Here is an 18186-nt window from a genome sequence, read left to right as displayed (position 1 = left end):
ATCTATCTATCTATCTATCTATCTATCTATCTATCTATCTATCTATCTATCTATCTATCTATCTATCTATCTATCTATCTATCTACATATGTATTACAGTATGGGGTGTTGCTTTATTACTTCTACATTATTCATAACTTCACTTTTGTTTTATGACAGTAAAACAGGAACACAGCATGTTGGCATAGCACACAACAGAATTTGCAGATGAAGAAGCCAAGAGTAAGCCTCTTTTTTAATGCAGCATTTTTATGCAAATGAAAATACTTCATATGAGTAGCATAATAAGAGTAACTCTTATAATTAGGGGGTGGATCAATTAAGTGACTTACTCGGGGTCACTCGGTGAGTCAGCAGGAGAGATTAGAACTGATGCTTACAAGCCCTGCTGCTGTGCTGCTATTTCACATTGCCTGTCAATGAGGGGGTTAATGCGGCTGGTTTCTCTCTGCAGCAGTTTTCAAGATGACTTCTGCTATTTTTGATCGTGACCTAATTTACAGTAAGTCACTGCAGACTGCCAAAGCAGTTTCTTGGTGAGAAAACTGAAGAAAGACTAAAGCTTTCCATTGTTTAAGTGGAGCAAAGAGGAAAATGGACTTAACATACAGATTGAGCCTGATTTTGTGCTACACTAGATACAATGGGCACATTAAACTTTTTCATAGTTTGCACTGAATTCTGGTTTTAATAGATGAAAAAGCCAAGTAACTGAATCTAGAAGGAAATCGTATTAATCATTTGTGCACAACTGGATGCAGTAGTTGAAGCAGGGAGTGTCTGGTGACCTGAATATTTATGAAAATATAAATACAGATTGGAGTTTATAATATATGTAACTACTATTCTATTTTTAACAGAAGCACCTCTGTGGGAAACCAAAAAAAAAAAAGAAAATGAAGGAAGGAATGTCAGCAAAAAGAAGCTGTATCTGTCCCACTGGGCTTACCCAGAAAACTGTTTAGTCCTTACTGATTAAAAGGAACTGTGGCTTGCCTACTTATCCACATTACACTGCAGAACAATACGCAATATAATAATGCGTCTCTCATTTTAATATCAGGTCCATCTCCTAAAACAAATGCACATAGTCATAAAGCATTTTCACATGTTATGATCAATGTGTATAAAAAGTGGTGCAGATCATTATCATATTGACAGAGACATTTTGGACTGTCTTCTCTTTACTTCACAGCATGGAGCTCACTGGCTGCAGCATCTGCAGATCTCTCTAATAAGGAATAATAAGGTGTGCAGCAGTTCAGAAATAGAGGGCAAAGGTTTAATCTTTAAAAAGAGAGATCATCTTACAATTTCAGATGCAAATGGATACACATTAGATGTAGCAGGCTTACATTCTCATACTTTTCCAATACAGTCAGCTTTTTTATTTAAATATATTACTACTATAATGTTCAAAGGAACTGCATCCAAAGCTCTGGATACAGTTCACAAAAAAATGATAACAGAAAAAATTCCAAACTATAGCAACAGGGGACTATTTACTACATTTAGGCTCAAAAACATGTGTGTTACAAATGACAAGGTGAAAAGGCTATCCCTGTCTAGTGAATAATCTCAGGCTATCTCTTCTATCAGTTCACATCCACTCTTTTACTTTCTGGGAGTGCACATTCATTGGAAAGATAGAAGTAGTAGTTACCTAAACTGATGTTGTTAAGTTTGCTAGGCCCAAAGGATAATATTATCAAAATAGTTACAATCAGTTAACATTAAAACAAAATGATGTAACAGCTCATTCTATTCTCCCTGCTAGTCAGCACATTTTACTGTATGTATTTATATCCTTGAATGTTGTCACCATTAAATTATTGTGAATGAAATTGATTAGTTACTCACCAATGAATTCAATTGCATCAGGAAAGAATTGTGAAAGATTCTGGCTCCAGTGATCTGAGATTGGAATCTGTTTGTAGCGAAAATCGCCATTCTTCTCAAAAATATTGGGCACATTTGGTGTAACATTAAGTATATAACGAATCCCAAGATTGGCCAGCATGGGCCGATTGGATGAGTGCTTGGCACATCCCAGGTATAAGTTGGGCAGGATCTGCACAGGAAAAGCAGGTTGAGCACTGGGGCTCCGATCATCTGACTCGATTCCCATGCTGCTCAGACTGTCTCGATCAGGATCCGAATCTGCCTCTGAGCCAACAGATCCCAAGCGGAGTCCTCCCATGCCCAGAACTGGTGCAGGAGGCCTGGACTGACTGTAGCAAGAACTGGATGAGTTGCTCTCGCAGTGGTGAGGATACAGAGTTTGGAATGTACTGAAGCCTTCTGTAAAAAAAAACAAAAAACAGACAAGTATAAGACAGGACTCAGCTGAACCTGCCAATACAACATGCTAGCATAAGATAACATGATGAAGAGTCTGTTCATTAGGCTTGCAACTGACAGGACTGATAGATGAGTACCTAAAAAGTTGTACTACTATCCACACATGCTGTGTATAAGTTCACACAAGTAATTTGTTTGTTTTGTTTGTCCTACTGTTTATTTAATTTCTGCCACTTTAATTATTTTATGCCTTTCCATCGTAGCCCAGTTCTCAGGTCCGTAACCCATTTGTAAACTGATCTATAAATTTCAAATTTTGCCCTTCTTCCCACTTCTTTTTTCCCTATAATGCCATTACCCAACTAATAGTAAACACAACTGGATTTATCCATGCTTGAATAATTCTTAATCTATATTACTATTATTCTTTATAATAATTCCTAAATATTCATGTCATTATCATTATCATCTTCCAAATCGCCCTGTTCTGAACAGGATTGCGGGGGAACTGCAGCCTATCCCAGCTAACATAGGGCCGAAGTCTGGAAAAAACCCTGGAGAGGGTGCCAGTCTATTACAGTAAATATCCATATCTTTCCACCCATTTCAAGCCCACATTTTAACACTTTCCTCTTCATATTTAAAAGCACTACTTTACTTGTGATATTATTCATAATAATTCCATTCTGTTCCAGCTCTGTATTTCAGATATTTATAGATTCTTGGAGTTTTACTAGGGTATCTGCAGTATATCATCAGGAAAAAATACATTTTGTATATATACTGGTTGAATATTTCACTTCTCCAATTTTATTTTTGGTTGTTTTTGTTGCCATTAATAATTTTGTTCATGAAGTTTATAAAAATAATGGGGTTAATGACTCTCCTTGTTTAACTCATTTAATCATTCTGATACTTGTCCTTGTATTCTAGCTTTTCATTTTACAGTTTTACACAAACTTTCTGTGACTTTTTTGCATTTTACTGGGTACCCCAATGTCTTGCTTGGTTCTCCATACATATTTTAAGGTTAAGAATGAGCAATGATAAAATACCTAGAAGAGTGCTGGAATTGAGAACAGAAGGAGGTATAAAATGAGGAAGGCCAAGGAAGATGCGATGAGAGCAAACTGGCAAAATTGTTATGAGAAAGAACACAACAATGAACAACGTGAAGTGTTTTGTGAAACAGAGTAAAGAATACCTCATTAAAGGCTACATTAAATGATGCTTTAAAGACAAAGACAGAAGCATGAAGAAGAGGAAGAGTTAAATATGTTGTGTCAAAAAGTGAACATTACAGCCATTTAGCTGAAATAAATTATTAAAACATCTGAAAACTACTGATATCTTATTTTTATTGCTAATTCTGACATAACAGAGAATCCAGGGCTGATTACAGCTTTGTCTGTTGGTGTTAAGATAGTTACCAGACAGAGGCCATCACAGTTTATTAAATGGATAAAATGGATTGATGGAGACCATCAAAGTTTATTTTAAAATGTCTTAATATAGTTAATCTTTCATTAACTTTTCTTGTCATTCTCATTAGACAGTTATTTACTGAATACCACTTGCCAAATTACTAAAGTAGCTCAATCTATTACACTGCCATGGGGAACCGAAGTCTATTCCAGCAGCACCTGGTCCTGGAAGGGATGTTAGTTCTTTGAAGAGAATACTTACTTACACAGAGTCATGTAAAGATGCTGAAAACTGGGGGGAAACTGTAGAATCCAGAGAACTTATATCATCCTTGTTTGGTGGTTCAGACTAACTACTGCATGTTGTGCATTACGTCTGTATGAGTCTTATCAAAGTATAATGCTTGCTCCCAAATACTTTGTTTCTGGTTGTGAATAATGGGCCACGCTGTACTTTTCACAGCTCTTGAGAAGGATTTTTCTTTGCTGTCTTGCCAGCTGCACAGGAGCAAGTGAGTTTGAAGGTGGGTAAAAATTGAGTTGTGTTCATAGTTTGCAGTGCAAACAGGGAAACAGGGCAAGGGAAAGTATAGAGGCCCATGGGACAGTCAGTAAATAATCAGCATTGTAGTGGCTAATAGTAAAAGGTATGCAAGTGTAAAAGTGATTACTGGATAAAGCAGTACATAGCACTGAAACCAGGAATTGTTAGATCTAGTAGGAGAGAGGGGGCATAAATGTACATTTATAAGGAGGAGGACATTTATTTAAGTACAGTGTAGGCGGAGGCACTGAGCTTAAAAGAAAGAAAGCAAAACAGTGGTTCAGCATTAGCAAGCAGTGAGGCAAGCAGGAGAAAGATAATATTTAGTCACTACAAATAAAGTCACGCAGGCAGGCAGTCAAAGAGAGTGAATATTACAGGCACTTAAAGGGAACCAGGAACTGTTAAAAGAGCTACTGTATTTCTCTTGAATTGATATACATGCATCCATCCATCCATCCATCCTCTTCCGCTTATCCGAGATCGGGTTGCGGGGACAGCAGCTTGAGCAGAGATGCCCAGACTTCCCTCTCCCTGGCCACTTCTTCTAGCCCTTCCGGGGGAATCCCAATGTGTTCCCAAGCCAGCCGGGAGACATAGTCCCTCCAGCATGTCCTGGGTCTTGCCCGGGGCCTCCTCCCGGTTAGACGTGCCCGGAACACCTCACCAGGGAGGCGTCCAGGAGGCATCCTGTTCAGATGCCTGAGCCACCTCATCTGATTTCTCTCAATGCGACTTCAGCCGCTTGCATTCGCGATCTTGTTCTTTCGGTCACTATCCATAGCTCATGAACATAGGTGAGGGTAGGAACGTAGATCGACTGGTAAATTGAGAGCTTTGATTTACAGCTCAGCTCCTTTTTCACCACGACAGACCGATGCAGAGCCCACATCACTGCGGACGCTGCACCGATCCGCCTTTCAATCTCACGCTCCATTCTTCCCTCACTCGTGAACAAGATCTCGAAATAGTTGAACTCCTCCACTTGGGGCATGATCTCGCTCCCAACCCTGAGAAGGCACTCCACCCTTTTCCGGCTGAGGACCATGGTCTCGGATTTGGAGGTGCTGATTCCCATCCCAGCCGCTTCACACTCAGTTGCGAACTGATCCAAAGAGAGCTGATGATCATGGCCCGAAGAAGCAATATATACATGCATATTTAAGTTTTTAAAAAATTTTCATAATATTTTTTCTTAATTTTAAAAACATAATCCAAATTTAAAAAAAAAATGTTGCCAATACAGTGCAAGTCCTGTTTAATACTGGAATTTTTAGAAGCTTGCTTGATTGAGGCCTGCCTCCTGGAGGCTTACTGTACATTGGAGATGCCAGTCAATCCAACAGCTTGAAGAAGAGGTACTAGCCTGCAATGTGGATGATCATGTTTGGGTCTTGCCCGCGTGACTTTTAAGGAGATTGTGTGCACCTCTAAAGTGGCATGGGAGGAGAAGCCATACCACAAAAGTAGAGACAGTAGGGTCACAGTCAGATGTAAGGACAATGTAGAAGAGTGAATTAAAGTTTTCTAACCATCTAGAGTCCTTACAGAGGACCCAGGACTGAATATGGGCTTGGACAGATTTATGACACATTTAATGTAAGAAAATGGAAAGGAATGTACAAGGTGATGGTTTGAAACTTGAAAGTACTCCTTTTGAAAAGTACCAACGAGTCATAGTGGACTCATCACTGTTTAAGTACAGGCAGTATAAAAAATCTAAAGAGGCAAATAGGATGTTAGGTTATAGTGCACAATATGTGAAGCACAAGTCGAGGAGATAACTCCCTAGGGAAGTCTCACCTGGGGCACTGCTCTGGAGAAAGTCCAGAGAAGAGAGACTAGGCTGCTTCAAGGACTGAAAGATATAATCTAAGAGAAATTAATTAAAGAATTAAAGAACTAAACCTTTTCATTTAAAGCAAATAGACATTAGGCAGTGACATGATCAAAGTATTTAATGTATTTGAAAAAATAGAATTTTAAAGCAGTTACTTTAAAATGAGTCATTTAAGAAGATCATAGGGACACAGATGAAAAGTTGCTAAGGGCAAATTTCATGGAAATGTTACAGAATATTGTAGACACATTCAATACGTTACTAAGTAGTGTGGTAGAGAGTGTATTAATTTTGGGATCTTCAGAGCTTAACTCAATTTTATTTTGAGGAAACTAAGTAAATGGGATTTGTAAACTTGTTGGGATGAATTGCCTGATCTCATCAAAGTTGTTCTAATGTTCTCAAAAAAAAAATTAAAGTCATGACAACAACATATTAACCTGGGGTAAGAACTGAACCTGGGGATCTCTAAAGCTGTAGGGCAGCAGCAGTAACCACTGTGCCTCCATCTAGACCTGGCTATGTACTGTACATTACAATGAGTTAAAATGTAAAGTATGAACAAATGTACTTCAGTAGCATTAAACGCTACTTCTGGAAAGACAAAACCCATGATGAACTTAAGTGATCTTTAAATACAGAACAGTTTGATTATGGGTCATGGAAGTGTAAATAAATTTTGAGTGTAAAGTATTTGACATTGACATTTGATGACTTCAGCTCTAAACATGAGTTTGGTAAATTTAAGCTGGTTTATTTAATATATAATATGAAAGCAATCTCATTATTTGTAGGTATTTTTATTTTCCTTTACTGATAGTAGGTGTGCTTTTGTGTGCATGGCACATCACCCCCACCTATATGGGGCCAGTCAAATTTAAGATTTAGTCATTTTGAGAAGATGGGTAGTTATTTTAAGGCTGGATTTGAAACTAGAAGTAAGCAGGTTCAGAACCTGCTGCTGACCTACAGTGTGCCTCTGAGGAATGTGTTCAGTTTGCCTTTGCACCCAAGGCATCTATTTTGTTAACTACTATAGTATACAATATACATTACATTATAAAAATCACTGTGCATAACTGCTGGCTGATTTAGTCTTGTTCCAAGGCTTGTTTAGTCTTGTCTTAACTTCAATTGATGAAACTATTTACATTAGAATGTTACTTTTTAAAGTACATTTACAAATTTCTGTACTGATTAACAAATATGATAACTTTCCATTATGAAATAAACATTGTCACACAAGTTCACAAGGAAGGCAGTCTAAGGGCTTAACTGGGGGTAAGATGCAGAGTCAGGTGTTGATGAACGGTATTAATGCCTTTTCTCCCTTTTCCACAGACCACCAGAAGGAAAGTCCAGCTAAGACTCCGCCAACTTCCGCTGCTACATCATGCCCTCCTGCACATCTTATTTCTGTCTGAGATCCCTCCGCTTCCTATCCTGCACTTATAAAACCCAAGTACTCCACTCTCCAAATCATAGTTTATGGCTCTCTGCCCTTTGTGACTACTCATTTTTTCAATTTTTTTGATTGTTGATGAGAATATACGGGGTGGATCCCCCAAACCTTTATTGTTCTCTATTGGATAGATAGATAGATAGATAGATAGATAGATAGATAGATAGATAGATAGATAGCATTAACTCATTCATTTTAGCCCCAGCTTATTCTAATACAATGACATTATAGGGACATGATCTCCTGTACTAGAAATGCTCAGTTCAAGCCAAGATTACGATTTTAGAGTCAACAATCAGTATGAAATGTGATTGGAAATGGAGGACCTTGACAAACCTCACACAGACTTAAGGAGAATGTGCAGACTTCACATAGGCTATTATTTGAACACATGATTATTTTCCTGTCTTCAGAGCGATAACCACTATTGCTGCACCATTATAATTCCATCCATCCATCCATCCATTATCCAACCCGCTATATCCTAATTACAGGGTCACGGGGGTCTGCTGGAGCCAATCCCAGCCAACACAGGGCGCAAGGCAGGAAACAAACCCTGGGCAGGGCGCCAGTCCACCACAGCATTCTAATTCAATATACAAATGTATCCATCTATTTTCACATATATTTCACCCAACACAAGGTCATGGAGAACCACAGAATCATCCCTGAATGTGACAACAGTCCATCATAAAACATGGATGTACCTGTACATGCATAACTATAGATGACAGATAAAATGAAATTGCCTTAAGAGTGTTTGAACACTGTATGCTTTAATTCCTTGAGAGTCTGGATTTGTAGAGGATCAATACAATATCATTATTTCAATAAATGCTCCATCATTTGTTGTTCTGAATATTGTGATGGAAAAATTGTCTTAGGTAATACAGAGTCTAAAATATGTGGAATTCTTTTGAATGGATCAGACATGTTCTTCAAACTTATCAATGGCCTTTTGTGCTCTGAAGACAGGTAAATTGTCATTTTGGGAGATACCACCACTGTCAGGAAAGAAATGGATACATGTCAACAGTTGGGACTACTTTGTATGGGTTATCATCGATGTTGGGGATAACACATTAAAAATAATATGTGTTACATGGTCAGATTAATTTATAGAGTAATGAGTAACATAATGCAATACCTATTTTATTAAAGTAAAAACAGATAAAAAAACAGATTTTCATTACATTGTTGCTTTTATTATCTTTAATGTTAAAAGAACTTTCCATGCCTTCAGCATTTGCTTGAAATATGTTGCATGTGAAGGGTGCTTGACACACAGGTGCCGAAGATAGAAATTGAAAAAGGTGCATTAATTTTTTTATTTCTCTGACATGTTAACTAATACTACATTTTCTGCATATATGTTTTTGGTTGTGCATTATATCAAAGTGTCAGTTTAATAATTGTAAAATGTGGTGTGCAGCTATGGGTACAGTTTATAGGGGGGCCTGGGTGCCTCACTCCAATTACGATTGGGCTACTCAGGGGTTTTCATACAACTGCCCACAAAGTTGTAAGAAATGGATGGAGTTACTGTTTTATTATGTTCTTTCAGTCATCAAATACCTAAAAAAGATTACAATATACAAGCTGTTGAGGCGACACAGGCCCCTTCTTCAGGCAAACACTTGCATATTGTAATCTTTCTAGTTAGCCAATAAAAGGTGTTATTTTTCTTAACTTCTCATCACATCCATAATGGTTAACACGGTACAATACCCTAATACTACAGCCATCAAATGACAGTTTTAAATTATATGCTGCTCACCTGTATGTTAAATTGTTCTCAAACTGTAGTACAGCATGCTGCTTTAAAGCATCATCATGAAGACTCAATCATTAAGATTGGCTTATTTCATATTGTAGTGCCAGTCTGCTTTGGTGCTCACTGACGCCAAGTGCAGATGGATTATTGATCATTGACATCTTTCTTTTACAGTAGGCAGCTTGCTCAACATTGCCAAACTTTTTAGAATTTTTATCCAACTTTGACAGGCTCACTTCTACAGCTGGCACTGAAGCTGCTTATTTCTTTGATGGAATACCAGCTCATACTATGAGTGACATGTTACTCATAAATGTAAAAAAACGAAACTTTTTTTGCTTCTTTCTGCAATGATGAAGGCATCATTTTTTTGCTCACATACAGTAAAATATTGGCACAAGCCGGCTCTGGGCTTACGATTTAATAACAAATGCTGGCCAACTACATGTAGTTTTTAACACAAAAGAAGAAAAAGTAACAGAGAAGTAATACACAATTTGTAACTTGTTACATTTTATAATAAGTAACTATATAGCATAGTTACTTTTTTGTTAGTAACAACTAATGTAACAAGGTTTCTTTTAAAAGTAATGTTCCCCAGCACTGGTTGGCATTCAAGCAAATCATTGGCCTAAAATCAAGAAAATGAATTACATTACAAAACAAAGCTACTAGAACCGTTCACAGTGAGAAGCAATCATTCAGGCATATAGGCCTTCTTTTGGGTACTCATCCATTACTTTAGAATATGTTGGAAGTTGACTATTCTTATTTTCCTCGAATGCTCAGCAGATTCCTGATTAGGTCATTTAAAATACTTTATCCACAAAAGTGAATTTTTATGGGTAGTATGGATTAATGAGTCACAACTTGAATGACAATTAAAAACCTCAGCCTTATCATTATATTTGTAATCAAATAGTCTAAAGTCATTGTATCTCAAATGAATCTTCTTCTTCTTTCGGCTACTCCCGTTAGGAGTTGCCACAGCGGATCATCTTTTTCATATCTCCCTGTCCTCTACATCTTGCTCTATGACACCCAGCACCTGCACGTACTTTCTCACCACATTCATAAACCTCCTCTTAGGCTTTCCTCTTTTTCTCTCACCTGGCAGCTCTATCCTTAGTATCCTTCTCCCAATATACCCAGCATCTCTCCTCTGCACATGTCCAAACCAATGCAATCTCTCCTCTGTTACTTTGTCTCCCAACTGTCCAACTTGAGCTGACCCTCTAATGTACTCGTTCCTAATCCTATCCATCTCCGTCACACCCAATCCAATCTTAGCATCTTTAAGATTTGCATTGGGTGTGACGAGGGTGGATAGGATTAGGAACAAGTACATTAGAGGGGCATATAATGGTTATAAAGGTATTATGTTGTCAAAGATGATGAATGCTTTTCTCCCAACGCCCATACTAACATCACTTTAGAAACAGACTCTCAAGAAACATCTGCAAGATGAGCTGTCTTTATCACTGAACTTCATACTAAATGTGCCCCAACACTCATCCCTCTCTTAATGTCACCCTTTAAGGCAATCAACCTTATAAGCAACTGGACCTGGCTGATATACTGTATTTATCCTTTGTCTTAAGCATGATCAGTTGCTCATGCTTCCTCACAATGACCAGTTTGAAGAGTCAACTCCAAAGATAAGTGAGGTACATTATTTTTGTGAGGACATTTGTATTTTTATTCTCCACTTTTTGCGTGATGTATCTCAGTGCTACAAACAATGTAGTAATCAGTGGGTTAATCCCTTCATGAACAGCATGTTCAGTCTGATTTTGATACAAAGCTTCTGAAAAAGATTTGACAGTTTTGATTATGGTCAAATGTTACTGTCAGCCAATCAGATTACAGTGAGAACATGGTGTTATCTTGACACTTATTATGGAACAGAGGGTAACAGATCCAGTCCACTGAATTCGAGTTCCACATCCAGTCATTTTCTGTATGGATTTTGAATGTTCTCCCCACGCCTGGGCTTTTCCACCATATACTCTGTTTATTCTCTTACATTCGCAAAGATGTGCTAATTATGTTAATAGGTGATTCCAAATTGTCCCTCTGTGAGTGTGGGTGTGCATGAATGTAACCTGCCAGGAACTAGTGCCCTGCTAAAGGATGCTGAAAATGTTGTAATTTTGAGAAGCTGACAGAAATGGACTACTTTTGTTTTTTTTTTTTTGTAAGCCTAAAAATCACCCTGTAAAAGAAGGAAAAAGTGCTTAATGTTAATATTAACCTGGATGGAATGGTAAGTGTAAAGCTGATTGGCTGGCTTTACTGTTCATGATGAAAGTCAGTCACTCAGACTGGGCCTCTAACTGTCAGATTGCATTGACATAACTCAGACTTGGCTGCAATGCCTAAGATGCCAGCCTTGATGGCTTCTTGAAACTTGAATATGTTTTGGCTGACTCTTGTCATTGAGCTCTCCTGCTAAAAGAGATGCCTGGCTCTGTATTTCTGACAGTTTTTGTCCTTCCTTCATCAGGCATCAGAATTATGTAAGGACAGAAGTTCTGGTGATCTGGCAGCTTTTTGCTTTAGCTTTTTGAGGCCAATGTTTCTTAGTCATCTTTGAGTCAACATGCAGCATCTGTTAACAATAATAACACTGAAAGCTCCTACCTACTGACAAGAAAAAAAAAATGCTTGCTTACAGATTTCTCTCTTTCATTCCCTAGAGGCTGCGTAATAGTCTTCAGCATAAATCATAATGAAATACAGCTAAGGCAACCTTACAACAAGCCTTCATGCTGTTTTGTGATGCTATTTTTATTTTTTGCACTTCGGCTAAAAAATATGCCACTTGCCTTTCAAGTAGTAAGCATTGCACCCATCTTGCTTGAGAGTCTTTAACAGGATGGGTAGCACGTGTTCCTCTGGTGAGCTGGGGAGTCTGCTCAGATCCTCTTCTTCTCCCACCCAGGATTGGCCACCATCATCATACAATAAGATGGTGTGAGAAGTGCAGCGCTGAGTGAAACATTCTCTGTCCTTGGTGCTGCAGATCAGTGCAGGCACTGAGAGCTGACCCCGATGCAAACGCCGCAGTAGCAGGGTAGGGATTGCCACACTGATAGCCCTCTGCACCCTGCATGCCTCATAGGAGTTCCGTGGTCGACAATCGAGGATCAGGAGTCTGGGATCTGCAGAAGAATCCAGCTCAGCACAAAGCCAAGCAGCTGATCTAGCCAACCCTTCCATAATGTTGGTGTAGTATGAGTGTCAAAGCATTTACATGACCTCTAGAATGTGAACAACTGGAAACATTTGGCCACTATTTATGATCCAGATTTGGAACTGGGTATGTTACTTTTTACACTTTGCAGCACAGTTCTCTGCTCTTATGATATTATTTGTTTTTAGAAGGCAACAGATAAAAAAAAATGTATATTTTGAAGATAAGGCACAACACTGAATATTCTAAGTTAATGAAAAGGATGTCCTGTTCAATGTAACTTTACAACAGCAGGTTAAGTTTGTGGGTAGAAGAAAGAGTAAATGATTGTCACAGAGGAAAAGGCACTAAGCTGCACAACTTCATGTAACCACAAGTAAGAACGGCACAACAGAGTTGGCACCCACTCTATAGGGATCAGGTTATATAAGACATCTGGTAAAAAAGCTTGACTAGACTGACTCTGTTAGATACAGGCAACCCAGAAGGTTGCATTTGAGATGATCCTTGGATTACTTAACAGTCTCAAAGAAGCAACTTCTTGGCCTGGCTGTGCGAAACTGAAGTTGCCCCATCTTTTTTTCTTTTTCAGAATAAACACTTAACGTCTTCAGTTGTTGCATTTAGACATTATTATTAAGAGTGCTCCTGACAGGCTAACAAACATGTTGTAGATGATTGTCTGGAACCTTCAAGCTTGGTTACAATACAACAATGCCCACATTTAAATTTCTACAGCTTTTTTAATCCTCTGCTAATAACAAGGACTTTCAAGGGACCTTGCTGGCACATGAGATGTCTTCTAGACCTTTATTTCAATTTTTTTTTTCTTCACCATTCAAAAAGCTTCTCCAAAGTTGGTTCTTCATAAGATCTGTAGAGACATAATTGACAGGGCTACTCAGTATTCAAGAAAAGAGCTTCTTATGTTCCCTGTATGCTAACATATTTCAACAATTCAATTGATGACCACTGCCCTGTCATGAAAAAAAAAAATGCCACGTATGACTTTTGATACCCTATTAAGTAGTAATTAGAAACTGCTTTCTATGGGTTTCTGTATCTTTTTCTTTTCATTGCTAAATATCACTTTGAAAAATAATTTAAACATTTTTCCCTCTAGTTTCTTTTTTTTTTCATGTCGGTATATACCATACTATTTTCTAAGCCCACTTAATCCTGAGCATAGGGTGCAAGGCAGGAACTTCTCAAGGGTGAATACACACAAACATGCATGTGCACACAGCTGGGCCCATTTAGCGTCACCAATCCACCTAACCAACATGTCTTTGGACTGTGGGAAGAAACCTGGATATCATGCAGAAAACATTTTGTGGCGCAGTTTCTACCATGTTACTGGATAAATGACCTGGAAGTGAGTGGCTGTGTCATCACAGGGTCATAGACATAAACATCACAGCGTACAATCCAACACACATATCCAATCAAAAGACAATACATAATGGAACCAGTGCACTCTTTATACCACCAGGTCCAGTGATGTCACAGATGTGACAATAGCAGTCAAGTGACATGGGCAAAAAAATAGGACGAAATGAAAATGAAAGTGAACTTTGTCAAAATAAATCAAAACAACCAACAAACTGTCACTGGTAATTCTCTGTAAGAAAACATAAAATAACTCAGGATATACATATAAAAATGTGTTATTGTTAATTGTTACACATTGACTTGTGTTTTACTTCATTTTTAGTATTTCTGCTCTTTTCCTATTGTGATGGATGGCTGGGATGGAAGGAAATGATGGGGGAAGGCAGCAACCTTTGGAAACTGCCTCCCCCAAGATACTAGATGGCAGCTCCCCTTTAGTATACTGTAGCGGTGCTCCGGATTCCCACATGACATCCTGGAACTTGGAGTTTGGTTTCACAGCCCTGTTGGGTGCTGTGGGTGCCGCCAGGGGGAGCTGTAGAAGGACTGTGGAAGTTCTACTTTCCCTATAGCCCGGAAGTTCTAATGTATCACATGAACTGGAGCACCGAAGTACTTTGGGGCGGAGTAAATAATTTGAGTTCTTCATCTGATCCAGAAGTGCTGGCAAGTCATGTGGAAGGAGAACAGAAGCACTTCTGGGTCAGGCACTATATAAGAGGGACTGTTGAAGATCCAGCAAGGGAAGGCTGAGTTGGGAGGAGGTGGACAACGCTTGCTGGGAGGTGTGGAGGAGAAGAATATTATGCTTTATTGCTGAACTTATTGTAGCTGTGGTGCTTTGGAGGCACTGTGTGGGAAGAAGAAATAATAAAATACTTCTTGGTGCTTTTAACCTGTGTCCAGAACATTTGTCTGTTGGGTTTAAAAGGGGCAATAGTGCCACCTAGCGTCCATCCATTTACACTATGTTATTTTAATTGATCTGTATTTCAATTTATTACCTTTTTGAAAAGTTACCATTTATTTTTTCTTGTATTTATTTATTTGTGATTAACTCTCTTTTGTCGTTTAATTGTGGAGCCCAAGAGGACAGAGCCTCTTAACTGTAAAGATATGCTGCCATTAGGGCAACCACCTGAACAACTGTCTAAGTCCTGTCTAAGACTGATTGCAGGGACATTGAGCTCTTCTCATTAAATGAGTTGTCACGAATGTGTGTCTCAGAACCTCCTCACAGGTTCAGTCGAGGTATGAAGTAAGCCATCGAAATGATAGGGGGCACTGTTGCTGACTTGGTCTTCTCCTTTTTTCTCTACAGCACTGAGAAGCTGCCCAGGGAAAGGCATTTGACCCCACCCCTTCTGGTCCAGCCAACATAAAAACCCGGGCATCCTGAAGGAGGCGTCATTTACTGGCTAAAGCAGCCCACTGGATGGATTACTAGAAGCAACTGCAATTGACTACTCTTGTTCACTGAATTCCAACATATAGGACTCATGACAAATATCCTAATTTCTTTTGTTCTGCTTTTTTGTTGTCTGGAGACATGTCATTCCAACGCCTGACCACAGGTGGTGCAGTTGGCAGGATCAAGGGCAGAGAAATGGCAGACTTTCCAACCTGGCAGAGTCACATCTAGCAGCTTGCCAATCAGGTGACACAAGGCCAGCTCCAGCACACTCAGCTGCTCAACATCTAAGACAGGCAAGAGGCTGCTGAGGCAAGGACCAGCATAGCTGCTTGTCCCAATGAGACCATGTGATGATCTCCTTGTGCCATTCCTGACATGTGAAGTTCAGCAAGCTTACAATGATCTGGAGGAGCAAACAAGTGCAGACTGCCCTACCCTTAAGAGAGAGATCCTGGCCTGGTTAGGGCTCACAGGGTCCTGTTTGGGCCCTGGGAGACAGGTACTGTTTTAAGGTCACTTCTAATCCTCTCGTGGCTTGTTTTTTCATGCACGGCCAGACTGAATGGTCACACCATCTTAGCCCTCAATGACTCCATCAGCCAACCTTCCATTGTTGCAAACTGTTACAGCTGGAACTGTATGATGGCAAATGGGCCAGTTTAACCTGTACAGTATTCACAGTGAGCTACCTCACTGCAATCTGCTGGCTTGTGGCTCCAGGGCAGCTCAGATGGCTGTGAGTGGTGCTGTTCCCGGGACTGGCCCTATAAAACAATTGACAGGGAGTCACTGTGGCAAACTGAAGAGATGTGCCTCACAGTGGGCAAGGGCCAAGCTCCTGGGGGAGAGTCCCAGCCATGCAAGAGGACAGATAAACGGGCGTCCACCCAATACGAACTTGTAGATCTCAGCCAAAGTAAGAAAGAAACCATTTCAGCAAGCCCATCCTTCTCAGGCAAGACCTCATGGAGTTCTTGGGTGCTGGCCCTGACCTGCTCACCTCACAGCAGCTGTGATTTTGCACCCTGCCTGCATCCTTTATGTGCAAGCAGTGGAACAATTCCCTGAACCATGCAAGAAATGGGCAGCCCACCAATGGGACCAAACAATCCGCTTCTCACTTTGTCCTCAACCATGAACCATTGTACCTGGTGGTAGACTTTCTGGGCTAGGTCCTGAGCCAACTCCTGGTCCCTGGTCTTACCAGTGTGAGATCTGTAACCTGGCTCATACTCATCTACTGGGTGCGAACTTGGGCACTGAAAAAACCCTTGAGTGCATCATGGCATACTTCTGCCATGCATGAAGAAGTGTACACTAGAAGACTATGCTATTCTCATTCTCCAGCCGATAACTGACATCCCTTTCAACTGACTGCTCAAACCATTGGCCAGGGGAAACACATACATTATCATCCTGCTGGACTATGCCACATGGTACCCAGAAACCATATGTCCCCGGGTGGCTAATTCTAAAAACACAGCCCAGGATATTGTAGAGAATCTCCAAAGAAATCCTCACTGGCAAGGGCCTTACGAGATCCAGGAGTGAAATGGGCTGGTAGATGACCTCATCTACCAGTCAGCATCCGAGGGGACGCGTTCATCACGTCAACCTCCTGATGCACTGGGGTGATAGTGAACCCAGCAATGATGTCCTTTATTTGCTTATCATGCGCGGCCTGCCTATGCGATTCACTGTGTGCCCAGCTTCCAGTGTGTGCGCATCACACCGAGCCCTTCACCAGAAGACACACACACACGGACACCTGGACGCACACAGGGGTTTTATTAAAGAGGATTATTATTATTAGTAGTAGCAGTAATAGTAGTAGAGTAGTAGTTGTTGTTGTATCTCTCTATTATATTAAAAATAAACATTGTGTCCACGTTATTCAGCCTTGACCACTCCCCTCCACAATGCTCGCCTAAACATTACTCCTACTATGCACATCCTTTCTCTACCATCCTGTGACACTCTCAGTGCTAACTTGACCTTCAATGTAGTCGGTTATAATGGCAAGGCAGAAAATCAAATTAACAATTCAAGAATGTTGAATTTTAGATCGCAATAGAAAGAGTGGCAAGAGCTGATAATGACCATTGAATATAAGAAAATGAACAAAAAACAGCTGCATATAATTAAAATCAAGAACAAATAGAATCATCCAATAAACAAAAAATATCCTGAATAATCTGTGCAAAAAAGAAATGCAAAAAAGCAAGTTTATAGAATTTAAGTTAGATGATAAAGTAATTCATGATATTGTTTTTTTATTGAGGCATTAATGCAATTCAATTTTTTATTTACTTTTTATCAAGTCTTATTAAATTTTACTTTTTTACTTCTGCTTTTTTTACTTTTATGTTTTATTACTCATTGGCATTTAAAATAGACAGCAATGGTGAAATACTCAAGTAACTGATTTTCTATCTATAATAACTAAGGACCATACTGTTTTCTTTTCCTCCTGCGATCCGCATACTCTTCTATATACCATCTGTTTAAATAGAATCGCATTCTTTAATGGAGGAGAACCCTGATGCCCTTAGAGCAGCTCAGCCACAAGATAGCGGCCACCTAGCACCTACCCTTGGAGGTTGGTGAGCGAAGTGAGCAGGGGGTGGAGCTCTCCAGTTTTATATTATTATTATTAGTAGTAGTAGTAGTAAAAAAATTATTGTTTTTGTTATTGTATCACATTTCAAAGGTGATACTTATATTAAATAACAAAGAGTAACAGCACATTGATACCATAGACCATTAATATTATTAATCCTAATCAGGCCTTAATTTGTAAATAAAATAAGTGAAAAAGTTATAGTTAATTTTGTGTTTC

At 39.4% G+C, this 18186-nt stretch overlaps 1 protein-coding gene across 3 annotated transcripts in view; it reads right to left on the bottom strand.

Moving 5' to 3' along the window:
- The window catches only part of LOC120542067 (dual specificity protein phosphatase 7-like), a 45930-nt gene that overhangs the window by 13305 nt on the left and 14439 nt on the right, over positions 1–18186 (bottom strand). For all 3 annotated transcript variants that reach the window (XM_039774199.1, XM_039774196.1, XM_039774197.1), the window contains 2 exons: positions 12174–13415; positions 1861–2301 (listed from right to left, as the gene is read on the bottom strand). In XM_039774199.1, the coding sequence (XP_039630133.1) occupies positions 1861–2301; positions 12174–12567 (835 nt within the window). In that variant the 5' untranslated portion in view covers positions 12568–13415. The remainder of the gene's footprint in view (positions 1–1860; positions 2302–12173; positions 13416–18186) is intronic.

The sequence above is a fragment of the Polypterus senegalus genome, chromosome 13, assembly GCF_016835505.1.
Source record: "Polypterus senegalus isolate Bchr_013 chromosome 13, ASM1683550v1, whole genome shotgun sequence".
Classification (NCBI taxonomy): Eukaryota; Metazoa; Chordata; class Cladistia; order Polypteriformes; family Polypteridae; genus Polypterus; species Polypterus senegalus.
This window is presented reverse-complemented; position numbering and strand designations above follow the sequence as displayed.